The 14,527-nt window shown below is 49.7% G+C and overlaps 5 protein-coding genes across 5 annotated transcripts; 2 read left to right on the forward strand and 3 right to left on the reverse strand.

Moving 5' to 3' along the window:
* Positions 1-537: 537 nt before the first annotated feature.
* On the reverse strand, positions 538-3,345 carry N7503_004499 (protein phosphatase 2A regulatory subunit CDC55). Its single transcript, XM_057064046.1, has 7 exons — positions 3,241-3,345; positions 2,646-3,174; positions 2,487-2,527; positions 2,328-2,425; positions 1,617-2,259; positions 995-1,557; positions 538-930 (listed from the first exon to the last, which is right to left on the reverse strand). Exons 2-7 carry the CDS (start codon positions 2,687-2,689, stop codon positions 907-909), a joined length of 1,413 nt encoding a protein of 470 aa, XP_056921789.1. The 5' UTR covers positions 2,690-3,174; positions 3,241-3,345; the 3' UTR covers positions 538-906.
* Positions 3,346-4,474: 1,129 nt separating this feature from the next.
* Positions 4,475-5,716, forward strand: N7503_004500 (uncharacterized protein; the record flags this gene model as incomplete). The annotated part of the gene is made up of 1 exon (XM_057064047.1): positions 4,475-5,716. The coding sequence occupies one exon, from the start codon at positions 4,475-4,477 to the stop codon at positions 5,714-5,716; it is 1,242 nt and encodes a 413-aa protein (XP_056921790.1).
* An 829-nt stretch (positions 5,717-6,545) lies between these two features.
* Positions 6,546-7,367, forward strand: N7503_004501 (uncharacterized protein; the record flags this gene model as incomplete). The annotated part of the gene is made up of 2 exons (XM_057064048.1): positions 6,546-6,722; positions 6,771-7,367. The coding sequence occupies 2 exons, from the start codon at positions 6,546-6,548 to the stop codon at positions 7,365-7,367; spliced, it is 774 nt and encodes a 257-aa protein (XP_056921791.1).
* Positions 7,368-9,400: 2,033 nt separating this feature from the next.
* On the reverse strand, positions 9,401-11,388 carry osm1 (putative fumarate reductase Osm1; the record flags this gene model as incomplete). The annotated part of the gene is made up of 3 exons (XM_057064049.1): positions 9,401-11,175; positions 11,231-11,299; positions 11,352-11,388. 3 exons carry the CDS (start codon positions 11,386-11,388, stop codon positions 9,401-9,403), a joined length of 1,881 nt encoding a protein of 626 aa, XP_056921792.1.
* Positions 11,389-12,667: 1,279 nt separating this feature from the next.
* N7503_004503 (aldehyde dehydrogenase) lies at positions 12,668-14,281 on the reverse strand (the record flags this gene model as incomplete). The annotated part of the gene is made up of 4 exons (XM_057064050.1): positions 12,668-12,812; positions 12,875-13,323; positions 13,378-13,771; positions 13,833-14,281. The coding sequence occupies 4 exons, from the start codon at positions 14,279-14,281 to the stop codon at positions 12,668-12,670; spliced, it is 1,437 nt and encodes a 478-aa protein (XP_056921793.1).
* Positions 14,282-14,527: the final 246 nt, after the last annotated feature.

Consider the following 14,527-nt stretch of genomic DNA (forward strand, 5'->3'; position numbering starts at 1 on the left):
TAAGGCAGTTGAGGATATCAAAGACTTTGTAAAAGATGACGAGTGACAAGGTGGATAAGGGACAGGATTGTGATTGCGCGCGACCGATCGCGGGCTCTCTCCAGTGGAGGGTTTCCTGACCGACTCCCGCTAACCCCATTGCGGTTTAGCTAATGCTGTCACGGGCCGTGGTTATTCCGGGTCATCAAAACAGTATTGTACCGATCATCCGGGGCGATCCCCACTATTCGCTGCGGCAATCTCCTCATTGACCGTATTTTCCTGTACCGTCAGTATAAATCTTTCAGCCCGCCTTCGTCATCGCCCGCAAACGCCGGCAGAAAAATCCGGAGCAAAACTGATTGCACAGTTGCGTATGCACAGTAATAAAAGGGGTAGGGTACAAAGGAACCCAGTAAAAGAAGCAAACATTCCAATTTATGATGGAGGAAAACATAGCACTGCTTTCACTTAGGCGGTAGGATCCGTAGGACTTGTAGGCCTTGCAGGAGTTGCTCAGCTGAAACGCCTCTCATAAGATACTGGCAAATACAAAAGCATGGATATATGCCCCAAACAAGCTTAACATTCTCTATCATGAAGCGCCTCCACACAACGCCTTCAAGGTACCTAATAAAAAGCTGCATACAACCCAGATGAGGAAACGGGAGTGGCTCAACGGAAAACAGAAACCAGGGAGATCGCAGTCGGGTAAGTTGATTCCAGGGAAAGGCGTGAACAGAACTGAGATTATGGAACCTGTGGCTTGCTGCTATGGCCATGATTTTGTTCATTTTGTTGTGTCCTCTCTCTCTCTCTTTCTCCCCCTTGTCAGATCGTCAACGTTTCCACTAGCTACCCGACCCCATTCCCAAAATACGCCTGTCCGTGGAAGAGAAATGTGTATGGTCCTGTTGCCGAGGGCATTTACAGGGCAGAAAAGACGAAAAGCTATAGAAAGTTAGTTTGAGGTCAATAAGAGGGGGAGTTCGGAGACCCGAGGGCGATGTCTTACATTGTTTGTAGCGGCAATGGCGATGCTGTCCTCGAAGGGGTGCCAGCTCATGTGCAGGATCTTCTTGTTGAAGTCAATCTGGTCTGCGTCGGTCTCCTTCTTCATGCGACTGCCAGGACCGGCAGGGCTTCCCGATCGCGAACCAGCCTTCTTTCCACTGCCCTTGTTCATTGGTGTGGGCACGCCAACCTTCTTCGCCTTGAAGGCCGACTTGTCTGCCTGAAGAACAATCTCTGTATCCTTCTGCTCCTCCGTCGGATAGATCATGAAGTTGTTGTTATAACTACCTGTCATCACGTTCTCCGCATCACCCGAGAATACCACCTCGAACTTGTCGAAGATGCTGTCGTTTTCGTACGTATCGCAGAGACGCGGCCGCAGGTGCTCGTGAATAGGAATGGTCTTGACAGGCTGACGCTCCATGTTCACATCCCAGATCTTCACGGTCAGGTAGTCTCTCGACACGATGTACCGGCCGTCATGTGAGAATCGAACGTCGGAAATGGAAGAAATGATCTCCGAAAAGAAAGAACGCGACGAAGCGTCCTCTTCCTGCTCAAATACTAGAAAGCAGCATTTGGTCAGTATCAAGATAAGAGCTTCCGGTGGAGTCCAGACATACGCTTAGAGTGCTCGTCGCAAAGGGCCCGCTGCCGCATATCGGCAAGCTTGATGGTGCCCTTCGAGCTAGCATACATGAACCAGTTACAGCTCACGGGGTGGAACTCAGCCGCTGTAATAACCTCAGTCAGTTCCTCCATGTTCGCCGGTTTGATATCCACGATGTTGAAGCTCTGATCCTGAATGTTGAGATTCCACAAGTTGACCCGGAGGTCGTCACTGCTGATAAAAGTTTCGCCATCGCTGTTCACGGAGATGCTATTTATATGGTACGCATGGGCGTTAGCGTATGTTCTCCGAGGCACAGCGGCCACGACGGTGTCGTGGTGTGTCAAGCGGGGAAGCTTCAGCGCAGAGGCATGCTTGAACGTGCCCCGGGGTGCTCGCGGCAAACCACCCGTCGGGGCGGGCGGAGTCATCTCATTCGATAGGTTGTTCTCAGCGACCACTTTCAAAGACTTGTCAAACACCTTCCATAGCTTTATGGTCTTGTCGTTGGTCGAAAGGAGGAAGTGTGAAGCATTTTGGCGCCGACACCATTTTATCTTGTTGATCTTCTCTTCGATCTCTAACGATTTGAGGTAATCGAATTCCGGCTCGTGCGACTGAAATTCGGTGTGGAACTTATACTCGCAGGTTTTTTTCTGTGGAGGAATTTTGCATAAGATAGCCCGCCCGGGAAAAAACCAAGCATCGCGAAAGCAGGACTCACCGTTTCGTTACGTTCAAACAGCACCACTCGTCCACCCTTATCTCCCGTAGCCAAATAATTTCCGGTGTGATCGAATTCGACGGTCGAGATGATGTCCGCTAGAAGGGAATATAAATCAGCCAATGAGCTTTCTGGTAACTCAAATGCAGGCGCAGGTACCTTCTGTGATATCTTCTACATCACCTTTATCACCAAAGCATCTTTTGATACACGTTAGCCATTGTGCTACTTTCTCCGGGGGGGATGGAGGGATGATGGAAGTCTCGCCGGGCTTGTCACTCGGTGATATCTCCCTTTTTCCCCAAAGACCAGACTCACTGTGTGAACTTCCAGGTGGGTGTACCTGGATCTCTGTCTACCATCTTTTCGTTCTAGGGTCGCCCTTGATCGTGGATCTGGGACAAAGGGTTCGAATTCAGGACGGTGAAAAAAGCAGGTTGATCGTTGGGCTCCGGGAGCTCTATTGTGGATGCAAATTAATCACTCTGTTCGGCGTGATATTGACGACAAAGCGGAAGCGGTCGGACCAAGTACTATCACAACGACCGGGGCAGCGAGCGAGGAGTGGCGAAAGCAATGGACTCCACGCTTCGATCGGAGCAAGTGCAGGCGAGGGGCCCGATGACGAGCGCGGGAGAGGGGAAGAGGGGGGAGTAATAGTCGTACGGTCAAAGACTGGAAAGACCGTGGATCTCCTCACCAAGTTTGACGGCAAATGGAGGAAGTGATGGGAGTTGCGGGATGGAGGAGGGGAAGAAGTTGGATGGGTTTGGGTTTGGAGGGGAGCAAACGAGCCGGTGGTTGTTATGAGTGGGCCCGCAGAGCTTGAGAGGGGATCATTGAAGACCTGAGCTTAACTTCAATATTAGAAAAATCGGACTTTTTTTTCGTATACTGGGAAATATTTTCATACGAGAAATTTTTTTTTATTTTCTGTTCACTTTCGGAGAAAACAGAAGAGCGGGCGAAATGGTGAAAAGAAGAAAGAGGTGAGGCGTGAGGCGGTGGTGGGGAGAGTTAACGGTGGTTACTGTACCCTCTTTTGCCCACCGCTACAATCGGATCTCTGGGGATTTATACTCCGACTGGGATATCTGATCCAGATCTATGTGCTTCGATTCTACGATCTGAAGATCCCACCGTTGAACTAAAATGATGGGAGAAAAATCTTAACTGATTCGATACCCAAATGCTGACATCAACACTACCCAGCGACTGCAACATTGCCCGAAGCAGGCACGAAAGTCCCTGGCAAATATTCGGGCGCACAATTGACAGCTGCTACCAATCAATTCCCCTGGTGATCGGAGCCTGCTGCAATTCATACGGGTTTCATGCTTTTGAAGACCTCCCATCCTGGACGCTGCAGCACCGGTGTCCCGCCTCTGTCGTCATCCTGTCCGGGCCAAAAGCAATATCCATGGAAAGCTCGTGCCCTCGTATCTGCTCAAAACATGTCTATAACCATGTCAAATTTATGTGAGAAGTAAGGGGAATTCGATTCTACTCGGCTATTTTACTTATTACTACGTGATACGGAAGATACTAGACCGCTATGCTATATATCGATTCTGCTGCATTTTCAAAGAAACGCTTGGATAATATATAACCATTCAATGCCTCCACGCAAATGATTCCGACATAAATAGATAGTCTACGAATAAGGTAGTTTTAGCCTCACATCATAACTATAAACCTAATAATCCCTGCCGGGTTTTATTCATATCTTACTGAACATGTGGGCTAAGGCCATATATAGAACCTTGAAGCCGTAGATGCATCACATCACAAGACCACCTCCAACCCAAGAACATCGAACTATTCTTTCATAATATTAACAATTCTGCGCAGACTGTTATACCTTAATCTAGCAATATCTGGAGCTAGGCCGCGTAGTCCCGGAAACCACGAAAGATTGACTTCAAATTATACCCTAAACCTCAGCATTCACATGCCTCCCTTCCTACTTTGTCCGGCACGATCCCACCGAGCGCCGAGACCAATTCGTACCAACCCCCGATGAACAATGAACAATGTTTCAACGCCCAGATACACCCTGCTATAAACTCTCTCGCAATTCTGGGTATCTAAACTCAACCGTACCCGGTTGACTTGCCTTCCTCCCATAACCTCCTTCCCCCTCCACTATGTCCGACACCCCGGAGAACATGCGGGGTACCCGCACGACACATACCCGCGACACCGACACAACCAACAATACCAAGACTGCTACCCAAACACATGCCAATGCCAACGCACCGGCACATCAGTCCTCCGCTCAATCCGCATCTACACTAAACGATCAAAGCGAGCCCTCCCTTGCGCGCCGCGTCCAAAACTCCGCAACGGGACTCGCCCGCAGCGCATTTCAAGGCGCGGGTAGCAATGCCGCGCAGACACTGTCCAGCGCGACGAATGGAAAGAGTGGATCATTCCCATCTGCATCGAGTGCTGGGTACGCCAGTCAGGATGTGCTGGCGTCTGGGGCCCTGAGCGCGTCATCGGGACAGAGCGCGCGAGGACCCGGCACCGGGGAAGCATTTCGCGGTGGACAGGACACAAGCGAATTGTCGCAAACACAAGGTGGATTTGAGATACCAGCTCTGAGTGAAGAAGAGTTTCAGAATGTGTATGGATCTGGTGCACTAGAGCCCCAACAGGGCCTTGAAAATGTATCAGCATCAACAGGTGTCAATACCCAATCCAGTCGCGAAAGCCTCCAAAACTCCACGACAGGGAACTGGAAGGGAAAGCAGCGCGCTCAAGATCCCATACAGAGGGAATATACAACAGCGTGGGAGCGTGCGAACACGAATACAAACCCCGAACAATCAGAAGCTGCAAAGCACATGGACCCAGCGGACGGCGCGGCAGTAGTATCGCTTCTTTCCGATACTTCGTTCGATGCGAATTTCGGTGGCGCATACGGCGAACAAGACACATACCCAGGCGCAGATTTAGATCCCGGTGCAGCGCCTCCACCGCTGACAGCTGAAGAGATCAAGATGCTCGAATCTTTCCGTAAACAATTCGCACAGGAAGAGGGCGGGGAACAACCGTCACAAGCACCGCTATCGTCCTTCAGCCTGGTCCCGGATATTGACACTTTTCTTCGAGATAATGACCCGGCTGCGTATGCACCAGCACCAACACAAACGGATCTTGGAAGGTCAACTTCGACGCCTCTTCGTGATGCCGTGCTCTCTCAGCTTCCTGGTGCGGATGAGTGGGTGAGCGTACATGAGCGATACCATGACGAGGTCTGGGGATATCTGCGTCCTGCGTTAGAAGCCGCGCAGAAAGAGATTGAAGAGAAGAATGAGATAGATGATGGTGATGGACCTGCTGTCAGGCGGTTGAAGATGATTTTGAAACATATGAAGGCTTGAGATTTCATTTAGCATTTGGTACAGCGATGGGGCATTTGTACAAGAATATTTAGTCAAATAAATAATTGCATTAGAAGGAGCAAAAAGCATCTTGAGGAATCTACGAAGTAGCTTCATGCTTCGAGCATAACAATTAGTAGGACCGAGTTGGATTTCTTGACGTAGAAAGCTAAATGTGAAGTAGTCTATGTACTAAAAGAATGCTTCACATTCCATAACACCGCGTGTTTGGCCGAGCGGTTAAGGCGCTGGAGTATGTATTAACTTTCGACACGAGTTCGAATCTCAGCACTAACAAATCAATAGTTCAAGCAAAGCTTAGCACCGTTAAACGGAGCTGGAAATCCCAGTAACGAAAGTTGCGCAGGTTCGAGTCCTGCAGCACGCATTATCTTTTTTTACTTTTTTTAATTTCTTTTTTTAGCTTCCTCTTTATTTTTGACATAAACCTGTCACTCGGCCTGACATTGGAATTATCGTGTGATTGATGCCGAAGAATAACTTGTACCACCCATCATGAGAATGCACCCTTGTCAAGACAGGCCAGGCCAAGTACATCGAGGAAAACGGACTATTACAAGACAAGTCACAATTATTAGTGGGAAATGGGGCTATCGCAGTCATCCGGCCCTCACAGGGACTCTATATATAATATTCAGAACAAGACAAACAAGTCAAGCAGACCATAATTGTCTGCAGCAACTCAGTTTTCCTAGGATATGCATGAGGTAGGAAACCGGAAACTTCCAGTTTGCTTGACAAATGGTATCTAAATGGAGGAAGTATCAGCCTTCCTTCAAGATTTTCATGTAAACTCGAGTTTATAACAATGCCTATTCTCTCTACCATCGGTGCCCGTCCGAGCTGGACGTTCTGCATGCTCTGCCTTGGACATGCGATAAACGTTGCTGAACCCCCAGCTACTGTTTTGGAGAGCACTTGTGACTGGACTGCAAGTTCCAAAAAGTGCGAATATTGCATCAGTCAGCATAAGATCTGCGAGCCTGTGAATCGGTTGTCCCTTATTTCTGACTCGTTATTTACTTCAAGTTAGATTCTCGCCCTGATGCTTGGTGATGCGATCGCACTATCGGAACTACAACGTTTCGCTCGTTCCATCCAGCCAGGGTCTACTCCGCTACCCGTGGCTCAAGCAGGGCACATGGCGAATCCGCAACTATTTTGGCCTATTTTCGCGTGGGGTCCTACTGCCCAGGCGGTTGCTGCGTCGGGCTCCCTTCAGCTATGCACTGCTTTCCACTCTGCTCTCAGGGTGCATCGAGCGGAGTATGAGATCGCGGGGCGTAACAAGACCGCAAAAATGGTAGGGATCAAGATGACTCCACCGTCGAGGCTCCAGCTAATCTTGTTCGTTTCTCAGAAGGAATTAGCTAGGTATCGCACTGATAGTGCACTCAGACTGCAGTTTTCCCGTACAAGCGTAATTGACGGTCCTGTCCATGCTTGGTCGAGGCAGTGTCGACTAGAACCATCGAGTCAGGGTTTCCACACTTGGTATGCAGCAATTCATCTTTACTTCCATGAAATCTCTGTGGCCGTGGCGGCCGATCTGGGTGCAGACTCTCCTGAGGTCACCCGGGTTGCCGATTTATGGAAATATTATGGTTGCGAATACTCCCTGGAAGTATAGCGGAAGGAACTCGCAGGATGTATGCCCTTGGAACCCTGGACATCATTATCGCATGTTTACTTACCTAGTTCTTCGCGCTCATCAAATCTTACAGTGATATACCATTCAAGGAATTCACTTCTAGTTTCGTACAAGTACTTAAGACCCAAATCATATAACAGCCTTAGAACTTTCCAATGGAAGGTGTATATTTATGAACTCATTTGGCGCACTACCTGGCACCTCAAACACGTCTTATTCAATTTGTTGACTAGAGCTCGTATAATGCCATACAATCAAATGGCAATGGGAAGGTTGTGAACTGGCGACTTGAGGACCGACCATCGAGCAGTAAGTAGTATGTACAGAGAATGGGACCCAGACAGCGATACTCACTACGGGAAAACATTTCCGCTCATATAGCAAAATACGCCCCCCACTTTTTATACCACTGCGTGTTTGGCCGAGTGGTTAAGGCGCTGGAGTATGTATCACTCAAGACACCAGTTCGAAACCCAGTACTAACCAATCAACAGTTCAAGCAAAGCTTAAGCACCGTTAAACGGAGTTTGGAAATCCCAGTAACGAAAGTTGCGCAGGTTCGAGTCCTGCAGCACGCATTATCTTTTTTTACTTTTTTTTATTTCTTTTTTTTGCTTCCTCTTTATTTTGGTGTCTTTTTTTCTGTTATAAAATGGTAATCATATCCTATGCCTTATCTTGGTAAGTGCTACGGAGGATCGAGAGGAAATGAGAGATTGGAGTCGAATGATGGCAAGACAGTCCACCAAGGCTCTTCGTCACACTCTATTCTGGCTTGTCCTAAAATTTGTCCATACGTCCTTTAAGGACATACATTAAGTTGCTTAAAGCCCTCAAAGAGAGGCTTGTACAAAAGTAAATCTATACATCTCCCTTTAAACAAACACTTCCGCCCTCTACCATGTCTCTCATCCCGATCGATCTTTGTATTGCTATCCTTACTTGCTACTCTATACTCTATGAAGGGCTTCTTGAAAGTCATGGATAGTTTTTGGCTTGTACGACCTAGAGGGTCTTAGCTCTGAGCCTTAAAGCGCATTCAGTGCAGAGGGGCTGCGCAGATGAGGAATATCATGGCTATGAGACTCACTACGGGACGTTTGAGCTATCCCTCGGCCCCAAGAGGTTCATCCTCCATTTTAGTTTCATCATGCTGACACCGGCCAAGGCAAAACCATCTGAATGGGTAACGGTATCTTATCGAGATATATGAATAGATACTGTCATCTTTCCTTGATATCTGCAGTTCTTGAGCGCATTGGAACTGGCACTATCTATACTCGCCATGATAATGAGTGTGGTCTAATAGTGTGAGAGCCGCATATCTCCACTAGACCCGATTACATAGTGGTGTCAAGCCTAGCCTATTAGTGCTATGACCGAGCAATTTCATTGACCCTTGACTAAGCTATCATAAGCTGGCTTTCCCTCATTTACACAATGGTTTGAACTGGGCTGCGAGGTTAATCGCAGCTTGATAGGGTGCCATGTACTGCAGCGCAACATCCAGGAAATAAGCAGTACACCAGGTAGTTTGTTCGAAGCTTGACGACAACTCCTTTGCCGGTGAATAGGCTCGCTAATCACTGATCCAATGAAAATATGGAAAATTAGTTCCAGGACATATAGGCTATGACATCGAGTGACTCATTAGTGACCATGTTCTTTCCATACATGTAGCAGGGCTTTCTCGCCAAAAAGCTAGATTACTTCCAAGGTTATCATGTCTTCGATCGACCTTGACAGACCATGAATAAGTTCTACACTACTAAAAACACTGTTCAGATTGAGATAAATCACTCTAATGAAGTAAATTCCAAAAATATGGTATGTTACACGAAGACCATTGAGACTCAGCAACACCAGAGTCTAGACCTGGCAAGTAAACCAGATCGTATATCATTCAGACATGACATGGAATAAATAACAAAGACGCATGCAAACAATCAAAAAGATGTGGGTATGAGGATCGTAGAATCGGAAAGGTTTTCAATCAAGGTTTGTTAACCAGCCTACAGCTCCAGGCTAGGAGTCTGGCCCTTGACACGACCGATAACGGTCTGAGCCGCATACTTGGGGATGACCTCGTCGTCGTGAAGCATAGCGAATTCCTCAGTAGCGTCACGACCCATGAAGTTGAAGAGAGCGTTAGCACCACCGGGGTGCTCGTCCAGCCAGTTGGTCACGTCGAGGACGATGCCCTTGACGGCGATCCAGAGGTCGTCCTTCTTGTTGTGCTTGGCGATCTCCTCCATGGAGAACTCCTTATCGGGGATCTGGAAGTTGGCGGGATCGGGCTTAGCGGACTTGGCTTCCTCAGCGGGAGCAGCAGCAGCAGGGGCAGCAGCGGCAGGGGCAGCTGCCAAGGCAGGAAGGTCGCCGCCGGCGGCACCGCCCCACTCGACGGAGATCTTGCCGGGGGTGGAGGGGTCAATGTGCAGGGAGATCTGGCCCAGACGCTGGCTAGCGGAGGAGGAACCGTTGCTGAGCAACTTCTGGAAGAGGTGCTGGGTGGCAGAGTCACCGGCCACACGGCCGTAAACTACACAGCCCAGCAGGGAGGAACCACCCAGACGGTTGGCACCGTGGACACCACCGGCCAATTCACCGCAGGCGTAGAGACCTTCGAAGGCCTCCTTCTCGCCATTGAGGACCTGGGCGTGCTCGTTGATCTCGATACCACCCATGGTAAAGTGGAGGACGGGCTCCATCAGAGCAACGTGGAATTCGTCGTCGACGTTGAAGGGCATGTTGTGGAAGAACTTCTTGTTCCAGGGGTCCTTCTTCTTGCCATCGGCGATGAGGTTGTACTCGTCGAATGTCTTCTGGAGGGAAGCCTCGCCGCAACCGATCTCCTTGGCCAGCTCCTTACCAGACATCTTCTTCATCAGGCCACGGCCAGAGTAGTGGCGAGTGTGGAAGTCGAGTACCTTGGAGGCCTTGCTGTTGAGCACAAGGCGAATGGGCCACTTGCCCTTCTCCTTCTCCTTCCACATCTGACCGGAGACATAGTCACGGTGACCCAGCTCATCAGAGAAACGGTCACCATCGGAGTTGAGCAGAAGACCACCCTCACCACGGAGGGCCTCAGCGGCCAAGAACTTGAACTTGGCACCAGGGTCCTTGGGGTCCACGAGACCAGTGGGGTGAACCTGGACCTTGTCCATATCGATACCGTTGGCACCAATGGCCATCAGCATCTTCTGACCGTCACCAGTGGCGTGGGTGCCGTTGGTGGAAGAGAGATCGTAAGTGTCGGGACGGTGCTTCTGGAGCAGCGAGGTTTCGCTGAAATCAGCGGCGTAACCACCGGTCGCCAAGATGACGACACCGTCAACAGACTTGGTCTCGCCATTGAGGGTGTATGTGACACCAGTAACGTGGTTACCGGACTTGTTAACTTGTGTGACGTGGGCCTTCTTCACGATCTGAACACGCTTGGGCTCGGCATCGGCGAGCTCCTCCAGGCGCTGCATGAGGGCGTAAGTAATGGCCATACCAGGGAACTTGGCATCGTGACCACGGTGAGTACGGGGGTGGGTGTGGCCACCCAGCCGGGAGACGAGGGTGAGGTCAAGGTTGAAGACATCCTGCAACCACTCAACAGCAGCGGCGGACTTGTAGGTGAGGACCTTGATCAAATCGGGACGGGCCTTATCACGGGCGGACTTGAGGGTGTCCTCGTAGAACTGCTTGACGCTGTCTTGGATGCCGAGGTCGACCTGGGTGCGGGTAAGGGCACCGTTAATGCCAGAGGTGGCCTTGGTAGAGTTGCCACCAAAGAAAGCTGGAGGTGGCAATGTCAGCGTGGGTCAATCAACCCCAGGAACGTTCGATCCTACCTTGCTTGTCCAAAACCACGACGTTGCCGCCGTTCAGGTAGACGGTGTGAGCAGCACTGAGGCCAGACACTGGAGAAAGGTCAGCGAACGTGATGACATGATGCGGGGAAGGAACACATACGACCACCGCCGACCACAATGACTTGGGGAGCTGCCATGTTGGTAGTGATGTGTGAGAGAAGGGGGGGAAATCAAAAAGCGAAAAGGTGGGAAAAGAAAAGAAGAGGGCGAAAGGGGAATGATAAAATGTTTAATAGGAATCCGGGGGCATTTAACTCAGAAGCCGACGAGCTTCTATCGGCCGAGGCACAAAGCGTGGGGGAAAAAGAAATGGAGACTATGGGTCTGCTGTGGATACCGGGGAACAAGTACAGTAATTGCCACAAGCTGGTTTGTTCGTGATCATACAAAATCCGGGGCAACAGATTATCACATGCGGTTATATCAGAGATGATTTGCTTTGAGGATGCTAATATTGCAGAGCAGCTCTGACATCTTCACATGCATCTGCGTCATGATACTCAGTCTTGTGATCTGGTGCAGAACAAAGGGGCCATAACACTATCCAAGGCTGAATGATCTAGACTGGATTTCGATGGAGACCAGCATCTGGACATAGAATAATATTCCGCATTTATTTTCCTAGACCCTCCTTTACCCTGATAATGGAGCTCTCGGTTTGAAGCATTACCGCCGAGGCTATAAGCCTCGGAACAAAAACAGCTGTAACGCTAAAAAGGCCGAGAATGTGGCCCGAGGAGGTGGCATGACAACCGCAGACAACAAAATTACCTGAACTACAATATAAACCGCCTAGATCGGACTGAACATCAAACTAACGAGACTAATATTGCTGTGGATTACATCTATATGAAAATGGATCTAGTATTCAGCCATAATCACTGAGATCCATTGTGGTGCAATTCTGGTAAAAGCAATCGCCGACCGCTGAAATATGGAGCGCCTCTAATTGGTGGAGAATCCATCAAATCCGGGGGTGAGACTTACTAAAAGTGGGTCAAATGACATCATGAAAACTGGTCAGGGTCGGGGTTCAATTGCCGACGGAATTCGATTGTCGAAGCTACTGCAGCTAGAAAAGACGACTCAAAATGCATAAATGGAGCCCATCCCCAGTCTTCGCATGCTGGATGACCGGATACTGCGGGTGTGGAATACTTCTCGGGGGCTGGAATACCGAAATTCGGGTTAATGTTATCCGAGAGGGTCTCGCCCGAGAAATCAAATCATTCGACGGTGTAAATCGCGAGATCGGGATATTGAGATGCGAACAGAGATGTGGACAGTTGGTCTTAATGAGAACTAATGAGGATCTATCCAATATTTAAAAATAGATTTATTCATATAATACACTGCAATCGGCTCGTCTAGATCCATGCTGAACTATGTACTTGAGTATGGCCAGGCGCAGATCGATTAATCCATCCATGTAACACTCTTCGTCACCAAAAACTCATTCAGACCCTCTGCAGCGTTGAATCGACCCCATCCACTGTTCTTAACTCCGCCATGCGGCAACACGGGCTCATCGTGGATTGTCATGCTATTGATATGCACCGCCCTAGAAACCAATCAGTTCAATCCGCCAGTTCGTAGATGAGCAATGGTTGGAATAAAACTCACCCAGATTGGATCCGCTTGGCCATCGCCAAGCCTTTACGGAGATCCTCCGTAAATACCGATGCTGACAGTCCATACCCGCTACCATTGGCCAGCCGGATTGCCTCGTCTTCGGTCTCGAACACCATGCACGCGGCCACAGAAGCAAATGACTCTTCCTGCCATAGCGACATATCTTCCTTAATTCCACCTAGAATGGACGGCGCCATGCGAACACCACAGTCCGAAGGTACTTTGGTGTCAGCAGATCCAGAAATGAAGTGTGCGCCACCTGCAACAGCGCTGGAAATAAGGGCTTCCACACGGGCCTTTGAAGCCGTGTTCACCAATGTCGGCGGAAGGGAGTCAGCACCAGCACCGGCAGCCAAAGCCGTTTTCAGGGCATCGATAAAAGCAGGTGCGATAGAAGAGTGAACAAGAATACGATCAGTAGCCATACAAATCTGGCCAGACTACAACAATACAAAGATTAGACTCCACACTCCAAGAATGTTGTTGAAACTCACATTAAGGAAAGAGCCCGCAAGTACACCCTGCACGGCAGTCTGCATATTAGCATCAGCACACACAATGGAGCTGTTCTTCCCGCCCAACTCCATCAGACACGGCTTCAAGTTCTGTCCACATGTGCGCGCAATCTTGCGGCCCACAGCCGTACTACCAGTGAAATTGATCTTGCGTACGGCGGGATGCTCAATCATGGCGTTCACTACCTCGGGCGCATCCTGCGGGCGACATGAGAGGATATTTAAACATCCAGCCGGCAGACCTGCGTCTTGGAATGCGCGACCAATAGCCCAGTAGCAACGTGGTGTTAGTTCAGAGGGTTTGAGAATTGTAGTATTTCCAGCTGCCAGTGCGCATGCAGCAGAGCGAATGCCGAAGACGTAGGGGGCGTTCCTGATAGATCTATTCATCAGTAATGTCGCCCTAGGCACGTGTTAATTCCAGGTATACTCACCACGGCACAATCCCGAGAATAACACCCATCGCCTCCTTGAACACCATGGCACTTTGTCCCTCCATCTCCACAGCGGGCACACTCCCGCAAATAGAGGTAATGCGACTCGCAACATCGCGTAGCATCCGAATCGCTAGTGGAACCACGAACCCCTCCGACGCGCCTATGTCGGCTCCCATTTCTGTGCGCATGTACTCCGCATTGGTTGTCAGTCGCTGCTCGAGTAGATCGGCTGTCTTGAACAAGATATCCCGTCTCACGGTAGGTTTTGTCCGCGACCAAGCTGGGAAAGCTGCGTCTGCGGCTTCGACGGCGCGGATCGCATCTTGCGGGGTGGCGGCTGCGGCGGTCCAACAGGGTTGGTTGGTGTAGGGACTTATCACGTCGAAGGTCGTCGGGAGGAACTCTTCTTTGCCATTGATTAACAGGGGAACTGAGACGGTAGTCATTGTGCCGTGTTTGCTTTTTGGGGTATTTGAGGGGAAATGTGTGAGGGGTTAGCTACACGGTATTGAGCGGATTATCTGGTTGAGGCTTGGCTGAGTCCTAGCCCCACCACGGTGTTTACATGTGGACTGTATTGTGAATGGAATTGAGTGTTGATCGTTACCTTGAACTACACGAACAACCCTGATTAATGTTGACTCCACCGACTAGTCTTGCTAACCAGAAATGGATTGATCCGGACCCATAGG

Source organism: Penicillium pulvis, assembly GCF_028828015.1.
Source record: "Penicillium pulvis strain IBT 33274 chromosome Unknown contig_23_segment0_segment0, whole genome shotgun sequence".
Classification (NCBI taxonomy): Eukaryota; Fungi; Ascomycota; class Eurotiomycetes; order Eurotiales; family Aspergillaceae; genus Penicillium; species Penicillium pulvis.

Bases quoted from the DNA above. Each gene is read 5' to 3' on its own strand.
- N7503_004499 (XM_057064046.1), bottom strand. From the start codon at position 2,689: ATGGTAGACAGAGATCCAGGTACACCCACCTGGAAGTTCACACA. The intron at 2,528-2,645 runs GTGAGTCTGGTC...GTGTATCAAAAG, and splicing joins CCCACCTGGAAGTTCACACA to ATGCTTTGGTGATAAAGGTG. The intron at 2,426-2,486 runs GTACCTGCGCCT...ATTCCCTTCTAG, and splicing joins TGTAGAAGATATCACAGAAG to CGGACATCATCTCGACCGTC.